Source organism: Colletes gigas, unplaced genomic scaffold (genome assembly GCF_013123115.1).
Source record: "Colletes gigas isolate AHSC1104 unplaced genomic scaffold, ASM1312311v1 Colletes_gigas_Sc00008, whole genome shotgun sequence".
NCBI lineage: Eukaryota > Metazoa > Arthropoda > Insecta > Hymenoptera > Colletidae > Colletes > Colletes gigas.
Genome location: NW_025106637.1, coordinates 7745930 through 7759081, shown reverse-complemented (window position 1 = coordinate 7759081; position 13152 = coordinate 7745930). Strand labels below are relative to the sequence as shown.

The 13152-nt window shown below is 33.6% G+C and overlaps 1 protein-coding gene across 2 annotated transcripts; it reads right to left on the bottom strand.

The window, feature by feature from the left end:
* Nucleotides 1-296: 296 nt before the first annotated feature.
* On the bottom strand, nucleotides 297-12542 carry LOC122397054 (carboxypeptidase B-like). 2 transcript variants are annotated; one of them, XM_043395884.1, is made up of 8 exons: nucleotides 12387-12542; nucleotides 10274-10592; nucleotides 8379-8684; nucleotides 5490-5580; nucleotides 2059-2204; nucleotides 1744-1800; nucleotides 1569-1653; nucleotides 297-1090 (listed from the first exon to the last, which is right to left on the bottom strand). In XM_043395884.1, exons 1-8 carry the CDS (start codon nucleotides 12464-12466, stop codon nucleotides 897-899), a joined length of 1278 nt encoding a protein of 425 aa, XP_043251819.1. In that variant the 5' UTR covers nucleotides 12467-12542; the 3' UTR covers nucleotides 297-896. The 2 variants fall into 2 exon arrangements, with proteins under 2 accessions (XP_043251819.1, XP_043251820.1); XM_043395885.1 differs by lacking the exon at nucleotides 12387-12542 and adding an exon at nucleotides 10890-10894.
* Nucleotides 12543-13152: the final 610 nt, after the last annotated feature.

Sequence of the window (13152 nt, the reverse complement as noted above, 5' to 3'; positions counted from 1 at the left end):
CGCGGAAACTTTTCACGCGTGTCGCTGTTGGTCAACGAAATACTCGAGGGAGGTCCGGAAAGCGTTCTGGAAATATTTGCCGTACGATCGATCGTTTGATATCTCGCGCAATTACTTCTGTTGATCGTTGGCGACTTCCAGCAGAAATTATTTATTAAATTGATATTAATTTGGTTCAACAAATACCACGGATCCCCTTTTAAATAATTACTTTGTCGTCCCTGATTTAACTCGAGATTCAAAGTGAGCGTCTTTTCGTCCAAATCCTGCGATATGAGTACAGAAAATTATATGCATTTAATATAATGAAACGTATATTTCTGCTACGACGAAAATAAAAACGCAGTTGAATATCACATATTTTTGTACACCAAGTGTGCAAGCATTTTACAATCTCCCGTCGACTATAACGACCCAAGTCTTCTTAAATATCTATGCGCTTTTCAACCGATACATAAGTGAGCGACATAACGTTATTGTTCGCGATTGAAACTCCCGAGCTTCGGAATAAAATCGAGTCTTTTCAGAGCCGACATATTCCCCTGAAAGTTTCGTACAAAACAACTCAAGTTACATGCAAGAATTGATATTTCTATGAGAATCTTCCTTCCCAATTTATTTCATGGTTAACAAGTAGATCTTTATAGAAATTCATATTTTTATTATTAGAATTAGCGAAATGGAGGTTTTGTAGAGGACTGTCTCAACCTCTACATACAATAATTTTGCATTCTGTAGTTTTTCAAGAATTAAAATTTTCCATAAATGAGTATGTGAAAGTAAGAAGTATCTTGGAGCATGGATCAAGCAGGAGGTTTGCTTTCTATTGCACGAATCGATATGGTTCTGCTTTTTTTACCAGATATCAGTGTACGTTTAACGAAATTATGTATCAATTAGTGAGAAGAGTATTTCGAAGTGACGTATTGAGCAAGTACTTTCATAGCTTCGAATGTCTCGGTACCAACAGCTTTGATGTCAGAGGGAGGTAACAGGAATCCAGAATTTCCACCGGGTAGTTCGATGGTGTACGATAAATTGATGCCAGCTTTTCCCATGGCCCAATCGTCGCTACCTCCAGCAGCAGGATCTAACACAAATACAAAGAAAATTATAATTATAATGATCTCTTTAACAGAAAAATAAAAAGGATTAAAATTCTTAACACCAGAACTACCAAACCAGTCAAAATGACCCATTTGTAATTTCTAATAAAACCTGTAAAAAATTTACCGTCATTTTCTATAAGAGAATGGATAAACACTTATTTCCATTGCATTGTACATTTCTTCACGCACCTATTTTTTCAATTTTCTTGGTACAAATAAGCATACTATAATTGTCGGTAGTTCTAGTGTTAAATATTACAATTCTTTAAAGAATGTTATCACCAGACTGCGGATGTTTATCCATTTATAAGAAATTCTAATTCCTAAGAAACTACAGAATGCATTTAAATATGCAAAAATATAAGAAATAGAGACAACCCATTAATTCTGTTAATAAAAATATAAATTTGCACAAAGATCGGTAGTCTGCGAAAAATTCATTAGATACTCGTTACTTACAAAGATGATTAGCAGAGGTTCCATAAGTATATTGAGTCTTACGTGACTTGGCAATGGCTTTCGCGAAGTTGCTGGCGAGGTTTTTCTAAAAGAAAATACAAATCGGTATAAACAATAACAAAATTCACATAGTACCTATTATCATACAATACTGATGCAAAAGAGAATTACATACCAGTTCCAGTTCGTTGGAAGGCACCTTAGACGTGAAGCCCCAAGGATACAGAATGTACTGAAAGGTAAAATTTGCGTGTTTCGTTGGAAAAAGGAAAGCAATACCGCTGCTCTGGCGAGCGTTAGCGATGCAACGCGAAAACTAATTCAAAAGTTGTAATCTCGCGGATTCCCGCGCGCTTCGAAATTTTTCGACTCCGTGCCATAAACGCTTACGCCGCGAGCACGCGTGACTTGGGAACACAAACGCTCGAAAGCGCCTGGCCGTATTCGGATTAAAGTAAAAATCTTTTTTTTTTAAATCATCGATAGCTACCTGACCGTATGAGTGGAACGTGATGTAGGCTTTGATTTGCTCTTTACGCGCCAAGATGAAATCGCGTAAGCGTTGATTTTCCACCTCGGAAAATGGTTTTGGCCCGGCGTACGTGTCGCTGCACGGGCTGGACGATGCACCGATCGCTGCGAACAAACGATTATTGTTTTCCTAAAAGATAACATTATCTTCTTTCGACGCTCTGACCACCTTTATCACGTGCACGTGAGTTCACTAGCAGTTATCGATATACTTAATATTTTATGTATCTCCGAATGGAAAGGTAATAATTTCTACGCACGAGTAACTCCAATTATATAGAACCGATTCATTAAATATTAGCAATCAATTTCGTACGAAATAATTTACGTGCTCGTGAGATGGAAAATTCTGAAGTATGAAAATGTGTTGCATTTCTTGAATTGCTAAAGTTACAAATAACCAAGGTAAACGTAAAGTTTATTATACGCCACTGGTACACACTGGAACCTCTGTTTAATTAATTGGTCGATACACGGAATTGTTTATCTGGCGTTGATAAATATTGTATTTTAGAGCGAGATACCACTGCTCCGTATAAGACGAAAATCAATAACGATGGTACATCGTTTAAAACTTTCTTGCCTCCCGAAGCGCGAATAAAATATTATCGAGAACGTTATAATGTAAAGAATTCACGCTAAAAAAATTGTCGACGATAGTATTCGTTGATTTTATCGGACAAGTTTTGTAACGACGAAAATAAAACTTGTGCCAGATAAGACAAAGCTAATCTTTCAAGCTGGTATCGAGTGGACGATGATATCGTGGAATGAAAATTTCTGGAACACGTGTCGAATTTTCTCACCGGGAGTCTAATACGGACGAGTGCTCGCATGAATTTTCCGTGACGGACAATTTTCAAACAGCGGGACGAATTAGGGATCTCAATTTAGAGACTCGCAACTCCGCCGCGACTTTGTTCATCGAATTTCGCGAATTTGGCTGAAATTCCGCGGATGAGAAAAATTAGCGAGACGTCCCTCAAAATAGTTCTCTGGCCTTCGGCGTTACTTGAATTAGAAGTACATTAATATCGCAATATACATATTTTAAAACGTATTAATGAGAAACTTCCTGGAACGTATTATAAGGTTTAAAGCACTGCAATTGCGAAAAAATAAATTCAACTTTTTACATTTATAACAGAGAGAGAGCGAAACGATTATAAATTTCATTGCTCGTCAAAATCGTTAGATAAAATGAATGTTTTTAAATGATAAATCTCTATTATGCCAGACTCGGTCGTACATTTTTCACAATTGATAACTGAAAAGTACAGCCAGATGATTTATCGTGTATTAATATAAAGGTTGAAGCTGGATACGAACCGATAAATATTTGGTCGATTTTTAACGCAAAATGACAGATTATGAAGCAAATTAAAAAATGGATATTAAATGGATATTATCTTCGATAAAGTTACAGTGAGAATTGCAATGACTTAATTGATCGATTTAGAATCCCCCAACTGTGAAATGTATAAGAAAAGATAAGAGATGAAATTGTCAGGGCGATAACGAGATCTACGCCCAACGTAATAACATCGGGAAATAACTCCGAATATCTAAAAAATCAGTGCGTTAAAGCTCGAATGAAGAGATCTAGAGGAGTAACAACCGTGCAGTAACGAGCAAGTTTTTATCACGCTCAATCATAACTTCAATGAAAACGCCGCGCAACTGCGCCCCAAAGAAAAGTTAGACTGCGATGGTTGAGTTAACCGTGACACAGTACTCTTCGCAGAAACACGAGGGAGATGTGTTAGCTAACAACTTGTCTCCAACTCTCTTTCTCTCCGTCACCTCCTCCTCCCTCTATCGCGAAACAATTTGCGACAGAAATTTTCGATTGCGTTTCGACGAGTTTTGACCCCCCCCACTTTCTGCAAGAACTCGCCCCCCCCGTAAATTGCATTCGTTCCGTGGAATATAAATCACCGTTTTGTTTGTAATTTAGTAACCCAAAGTGCAACTTGCAAACTTATACCTTAAACATTTTTCGTTTAAAACGCGTGTACAGAGGGTGTTCAATATTTATAGGGTATATAGGATGCATTGTACTGAGTAAAAAAGCTTCATTAAACATAGGTCAAAGGGTCAACCGTTTCTGAGATATAAACATTTTCGTTTGTTATTATCATAATTGGCTTATTACTGAATTTTCGATGTTTACCTTCCATTTCTACACACGCTTGGCATCTTCGTTTTTACAGAATCGCGAACTATCTCGAGAATTCCACATTTCTGTCGAACTGTTTGACAAGAATGGTGGATTCGGTTACGTGATTCTTCCAAGTCATTTATCGGAGAGGAATACACTAAGCTTTTTAAATATCCCCGTAAGAAGAAGTCCAAAGGGTTTAAATCGGGGGATCGAGAAGGCCATGCAACTGGTCCACCAAGTCCAATCCACCTTTGACCGAACACCATGTTTAAATGGTCTCATCATGCATGTATCACATCGATAATCTTTCTGCCAAAGGCATATCATCCAAGTACCGAGGTAATGTATTCACCAAGAAGTTTAAATAAGCAACTAAGTCAATCATGATACTAGCAAACAAAAATGTTTATATCTCAGAAACGGTTGCCCTTTCGACTTATGTTTACTAAAGCTTTTTTACTCAGTACACTGTATCCTATATACCATATAAATATTGAATGGTTTTTTTTAACACCCCGTAGAGTTACTCGTATTCGTGAATGTTTATTCACTATAAACGAAAGAAACTTGTTTCCTATGAATTGAATTATCTTTGAAGCTTCTACAAGTCCATTTTTTGTATACATCGAGATATGTAAGGGTTGATTAATTATCCACTAATATCTTTTAAGAAACTACTTTCTAAATAGAAGAAACACGGTAAAAATGAATGGTAAGAATTCGTGAGAAGCAAGTCTCTTTTCGTTTATAATCGCCATTATAGTGCACGAACAGGAGTGGGGGTAACAGTATTTCGTATAGAGGGAATACAATCGCAGAATTATCGCGGTTAAATTTTTTCACAATGGAGATATTATCATCGCGAATTCGTCGATGCTTCGATAATTGTAATTTATATTGTTCGGTTCCAATTTCGTTCTGATTAATCAATGGCCGTGGTATAAATGTCATTGATAGATTATCAGCAGTCTCGTTGTCTGATTGATGCGTACTGTGATCGCGATCGCGAAATATTCATTCGTCTCTTTAATAGAAACTCTCGCTCGCTCTCGTGTTTATTCCGCGCGATAAAGGCGAACGTACGCGCACGTTTTTTAATCGTTCGAACCGCGGGACAGATTAAATTATCGAGATTCGCAATCTCGTCTTTCCTCGAGTACAATTATTACAGGTGGCACGTCGCCTAACCTAGATACAAACGCGTGTTAATAAAAGCGGAAACTTACTCATCCATTCCATGTCGTAGTTCCTGTTTCCGTCAACGCCACGGCAAGACGAGCCACTGTTTACGGCCCTTGTTTTCCTCCACAAACGGTTCTGAAGTAATCAAAAACACACGTCCCACATTGTTAGAAATTTCGTATCGATATCTTGTTTAGTCGGGAATAAAATTCTTTTCGAAAATTTTCCATATTCAAAACGTGGTGTTTAGAAAACGAATTGATTGAATATAGATCCAAATATGATGTAAATATACAACATAGTAGATTTTATAGTTTAATATATGAAAAATATAGATATCTAAACTTTGAAATCACACAATGTGTACTCGTACAACTAACGCTGTTAAATTTTTCTTTAAATAATTAAAAAATTAAATTTGAATAATAGATAGATTAGTATGAAACGAAGAACCATTGCAACAGTGTGATTTATAAATTTAATGGAATCACCGCGGATTTAAAAAACGAATCGATCGAGATCCAAATATGATGTAGAAATACAACATAGTAGATTTTATAGTTTAATATATGAAAAATATAGATATCTAAACTTTGAAATCACACAATGTGTACTCGTACAACTAACGCTGTTAAATTTTTCTTTAAATAATTAAAAAATTAAATTTGAATAATAGATAGATTAGTATGAAGCAATGAACCATTGCAACAGTGTGATTTATAAATTTAATGGAATCACCGCGGATTTAAAAAACGAATCGATCGAGATCCAAATATGATGTAGAAATACAACATAGTAGATTTTATAGTTTAATACATTAAAAATATAGATATCTAAACTTTGAAATCACACAATGTGTACTCGTACAACTAACGCTGTTAAATTTTTCTTTAAATAATTAAAAAATTAAATTTGAATAATAGATAGATTAGTATGAAGCAATGAACCATTGCAACAGTGTGATTTATAAATTTAATGGAATCACCACGGATTTAAAAAACGAATCGATCGAGATCCAAATATGATGTAAATATACAACATAGTAGATTTTATAGTTTACTATATAAAAAATATAAATATCTAAACTTTGAAATCACACAATGTGTACTCGTCTAACGCTGTTAAATTTTTCTTTAAATAATTAAAAAATTAAATTTGAATAATAGATAGATTAGTATGAAGCAATGAACCATTGCAACAGTGTGATTTATAAATTTAATGGAATCACCACGGATTTAAAAAACGAATCGATCGAGATCCAAATATGATGTAAATATACAACATAGTAGATTTTATAGTTTACTATATAAAAAATATAAATATCTAAACTTTGAAATCACACAATGTGTACTCGTCTAACGCTGTTAAATTTTTCTTTAAATAATTAAAAAATTAAATTTGAATAATAGATAGATTAGTATGAAGCAATGAACCATTGCAACAGTGTGATTTATAAATTTAATGGAATCACCACGGATTTAAAAAACGAATCGATCGAGATCCCAATATGATGTAGAAATACAACATAGTAGATTTTATAGTTTACTATATAAAAAATATAAATATCTAAACTTTGAAATCACACAATGTGTACTCGTCTAACGCTGTTAAATTTTTCTTTAAATAATTAAAAAATTAAATTTGAATGATAGATAGATTAGTATGTAGCAATGAACCATTGCAACAGTGTGATTTATAAATTTAATGGAATCACCACGGATTTAAAAAACGAATCGATCGAGATCCAAATATGATGTAAATATACAACATAGTAGATTTTATAGTTTACTATATAAAAAATATAAATATCTAAACTTTGAAATCACACAATGTGTACTCGTCTAACGCTGTTAAATTTTTCTTTAAATAATTAAAAAATTAAATTTGAATAATAGATAGATTAGTATGAAGCAATGAACCATTGCAACAGTGTGATTTATAAATTTAATGGAATCACCACGGATTTAAAAAACGAATCGATCGAGATCCAAATATGATGTAAATATACAACATAGTAGATTTTATAGTTTACTATATAAAAAATATAAATATCTAAACTTTGAAATCACACAATGTGTACTCGTCTAACGCTGTTAAATTTTTCTTTAAATAATTAAAAAATTAAATTTGAATAATAGATAGATTAGTATGAAGCAATGACCCATTGCAACAGTGTGATTTATAAATTTAATGGAATCACCACGGATTTAAAAAACGAATCGATCGAGATCCCAATATGATGTAGAAATACAACATAGTAGATTTTATAGTTTACTATATAAAAAATATAAATATCTAAACTTTGAAATCACACAATGTGTACTCGTCTAACTAATCCTGTTAAATTTTTCTTTAAATAATTAAAAAATTAAATTTGAATGATAGATAGATTAGTATGTAGCAATGAACCATTGCAACAGTGTGATTTATAAATTTAATGGAATCACCACGGATTTAAAAAACGAATCGATCGAGATCCAAATATGATGTAAATATACAACATAGTAGATTTTATAGTTTACTATATAAAAAATATAAATATCTAAACTTTGAAATCACACAATGTGTACTCGTCTAACGCTGTTAAATTTTTCTTTAAATAATTAAAAAATTAAATTTGAATAATAGATAGATTAGTATGAAGCAATGAACCATTGCAACAGTGTGATTTATAAATTGAATAAAATTACCGCGGATATAAAGAACGAATCGATTGAATATAGATCCAAATATGATATAGTGTACAACATAGTAGATTTTATAGTTTAATATATTAAAAATATAGATATCTAAACTTTGAAATCACACAATGTGTACTCGTCTAATGCTGTTAAATTTTTCTTTAAATAATTAAAAAATTAAATTTGAATAATAGATTAGTATGAAATGATGAACCATTGCAACAGTGTGAATTGTAAGTTTAATGGAATTACCGCGGATTTAGTGTGCGTGAACTCGTAGCCATCGGGATTTAGAACTGGAAGGATGTACCAGTCGACGTTCTCCAGTAGATTTCTGTTCTGAGCTGCTACCAACTGTTCTACTATGTAGAGAGATGTCACCGGTGCGATCCATTCTCTGGCGTGAATTCCAGCATCGATGAAAATAGCTGGTTTAGTTTTACCGCCGGTTGACAGCTTTAAAACTCTCATCTCTCGTCCCTCGTAAGACTTGCCTATGTTAATTAACGAGGCCACGTCGCGGTGAGCATTCGTTACGTAATCGAGGTAATCACTGACCTGGGAACGATTTCAACAAATGTTTACTGGGGCTATGATCTTCTAAACCGAACGAGAATAAACCCTTAAACCCTTAAGCCCTTTTCGTAGAACTAAAGCTTTCCATTGCTGCGTTAAATTTAATGCTCAACTCTTTAAATTCGTCTGCATTATTTATCCTACCATAGGGATATGCTCGATCTTCGTGGTTTGATTTTTGAAAATAGCTCGACTCGAAGTTACGAAATTTTACAGTTCGAAAAGCATCCGATCGGGTTTTAATAAGAAGCTGACTTTAAAATTCCATTTTAATAATCGATTCAAATCACCAAATTGAGATTCGTAATTCCGTAAAGTCATTTATAGCTTGTTCAGTACGTGCCTCAAAGATATATATGTTCACAGCAAAAATATATGAGTCAAAAATTATTGGTAACTGAATTTTGAAAATATTTTATCTTCTATGCAGGGGGTGTTAGGCCAAACCTGGAAAAAATTTTAATGGAAGATTCTAGAGGCCAAAATAAGACGAAAATCAAGAATATCTTTTTGTTGATGGAGGCTTCGTTAAAAAGTTATTAACATTTAAAGTTCCGGCCGTACTGAATTTTTTTCCCGAAAGTGGGAAGGATTTCGGGTATATGTGTATTGACCAAAAATGATTATAATTGACCCCCGCAACCGAACATAATTTTTTTAGAACGATTTGAAATTTTTTTTTTTCGCCTAAAAATTTAGGCACCTACTCCCGATTTTTCTTAAAAATTTGTTTTTGATTTTTAGTAATTTTGTATGGCATCGTACGGAAAAGTTGTCTAATACTTTTTTGTAGGTACCTGTTAGCTCTACTTCAGAAAAAATTTTCATTGAAATATATTCGCTATTGCAGGAGTTATGGCAGTTTGAAAATTGGACCATTTTGATGGGGTTTTTGTCATTTTACGGGGTTAAGGAACAACTTTTTCAATATTGTTAGAATCTCTACATATTCTTCGCCAAAATACGCGTTGTTTGCCGTTTGAAACATTAAAATCCTTCAATCCTTTCATAAGTTATGATGTTTTAAAGATTCGCATGAAAATCCGGGCAGACATTTCTGGCCAGAAATTATAATTTCGGTGAGGAATTTTTTTCTCGAAATTACGTAGGATTTCGGGGGTATGTCTTTCAACCAAAAATGCTTGTAATTGACCCCTCCAACTGAAAATATTTTTTCTCAGAAAGATTTGAAATTTTTTAATTTCACCGAAAAATTTCAATATCTACCCGAATTTTTTTCTCGAGAGTGGGTAGGATTTTTGGATTATGTCTATTCACCAAAACTGATTGTAATTGACCCCTCCAACTGAAAATATTTTTTCCCAGAAAGATTTAAAATTTTTTAATAATTCTTTAACGAAGCCTCAGTCAAGAAATTGATATTCTTGGTTATCATCTTATTTTGGCTTCTAGAATCGCCCATTAAAATTTTTCCTAGGGATGTGGGAACACCCTGTATACTTTCGATAGAATCGACAGTCGTGATATTTACCCTTTTCCTGTCTTTAAAATTCTACGAGGGTAGTGGTAATAGAAACTTTGAATAATTCGAAAACAAAACTATTACTCACTTCCTTGTAATTAGGATAGTAGGTGAAAGATAGTCCTTTGGACGCATCATAATTTCGAAGACTCTGTTCCAATCGACGCTCAACCTGCTGCGTGATGTACTCTTCCGTCACAGCTTCCTGAACGTTTTCAATCGTCACCTTGTAGCTCATACCATTCTCTTCGAGAAGATCTTTGAACTCTTTCACTTGTTCAGCCGTCACCATAACATCCACAAAGTTGTCGGCGATTTTCAGAAAATCGAAACCGGGGAAGTCCACGTACTGCTTCAGAAGCGTGAGCTGTTCCGGGGTGCCGTAAGAAATGGAAAGACTCTGCATCCTGTAAATTTTTTAACGACAAAGACAACGTTCCTTTATTCCTATTATTTGAACAAAATTTCCGTAAATGTAATTTCTTAATAGAGACTGTAACAAAATTTGTATTAAAAAGATAGTTAAGGGTCACTATTTCGATGTGATTTATTAAAATTAAACAATAGTATTGTAAATGGAATTTACTGATTTCCTGGTGGATGAACTTTGTATTTGTTACAGTCACAAATTAAATGAATAATAACGAATGAAACACTGATCGAAGAAAATGAAGAAAAGTATTGCTAATAATAAAGACAGTTACCCCTCTAAGGGTGCCAGGTTTTCCACTTCTTTCAGTGTGATTTATTAAACTTAAAAACGTTGTAATGATAGAATACATAGCATCTAAATAGGCTAGCTCAAACAATAGCATTGTAAATGGAATTTACAGGTTTCCTGGTGGATGAACTTATTAATTGTTACAGTCACATGTTAAATTGAATAACAACGAATGAAAAAAATGGAGAAAAGCATTGCTGATAGTTAAGAAACGTACCCCCCTAAGGGTGGCAAATTTTCCGCTTCTTTCAATGTGATTTATTAAACTTAAAAGCGTTTTAATGATAGAATACATAGCATCTAAATAGGCTAGCTCAAACAATGGTATTGTAAATGGAATTTACAAGTTTCCTGGTGGATGAACTTATTAATTGTTACAGTCACATGTTAAATGAATAAGAATTCCGCTTCTTTTGATATGATTTATTAAACTTTAAAACGTTGTAATGATAAAATACGTAGCATCTAAATAGGCTAGCTCAAACAATGGTATTGTAAATGGAATTTACAGGCTTTCTGGTGGAATTATCTTATCTTATTAATTGTTAGTTACAGTCACGAGTTAAATAAATAATAACGAATGAAACACTGATGAAAAACAAATGGTAGAAAGCATTGCTGATAGTTAAGAAACGTACCCCCCTAAGGGTGGCAGATTTTCCACTTCTTTTAATATGATTTATTAAACTTAAAAGCGTTTTAATGATAGAATACATAGCATCTAAATAGGCTAGCTCAAACAATAGTATTGTAAATGGAATTTACAAGTTTCCTGGTGGATGAACTTATTAATTGTTACAGTCACATGTTAAATGAATAAGAATTCCGCTTCTTTTGATATGATTTATTAAACTTTAAAACGTTGTAATGATAAAATACGTAGCATCTAAATAGGCTAGCTCAAACAATGGTATTGTAAATGGAATTTACAGGCTTCCTGGTGGAATTATCTTATCTTATTAATTGTTAGTTACAGTCACGAGTTAAATAAATAATAACGAATGAAACACTGATGAAAAACAAATGGTAGAAAGCATTGCTGATAGTTAAGAAACGTACCCCCCTAAGGGTGGCAGATTTTCCACTTCTTTTAATATGATTTATTAAACTTAAAAGCGTTTTAATGATAGAATACATAGCATCTAAATAGGCTAGCTCAAACAATAGTATTGTAAATGGAATTTACAAGTTTCCTGGTGGATGAACTTATTAATTGTTACAGTCACATGTTAAATGAATAAGAATTCCGCTTCTTTTGATATGATTTATTAAACTTTAAAACGTTGTAATGATAGAATACGTAGCATCAAAATAGGCTAGCTCAAACAATGGTATTGTAAATGGAATTTACAGGTTTCCTGATGGAATTATCTTATCTTATTAATTGTTAGTTACAGTCACGAGTTAAATAAATAATAACGAATGAAACACTGATGGAAAACAAATGGTAGAAAGCATTGCTGATAATATAGAAACGTACCCCTCTAAGGGTGGCAGATTTTCCGCGCTGGCCGCGAAGATGGCCGCGACGTAAATCGTCGCGATTAAGAAGACACGCATGTTGGCTACTTTCGATGAAACCTGTTCGTTGTGCTTCAGATTTCAGGCTTTATATATCATGTCCTATCTGCGCCCAGTAATCAATGTCTTGTGTACGTTGCACCAAATCAGTTTCGCAACTTGAAATCATAGACATTGTTACTGGTGCGTCACGATTAATAGCACATTGTGATTGGAAAGTCCACAAATCGAGCGTCGATCTTGTGAAATAACCACTAACGTGGAGTGAGATAAGTTCTCGGGGATAATGACATTCTTATCAAGAAAGATAGCTCTGATTGAAACTTAACAAATAATTGATACGTTTTCGATGTAAAGGTAATCGTCGATGGAGATTGCAAATCTTGTTTCCAGTTAACACCAGTGCATCGATCTCTGTAATTGTATTTTTTTCGTGAGAACTACTTTGTTTGATAATTACGATCGATAAAACGATAGCGCTGAATTAATCGATTTACTGAAATTAATGAACAGTTATTTATCTTTCTCCTATGATTTCAAGTCATTGATGATTGCAGATTGCAATTGCATGTGGTGATTACTTATAAATATCGGTTTAACGATTATTTCTATCGTGATTGCTTTCTTAATCGGTTGGAGAAGTAACAGGGAAAATAATCGATTACTGTTCGACCGCAGGTCTAAACGACGATTCATTTTAGCGCAAATATTTCATTGCGGGCTCC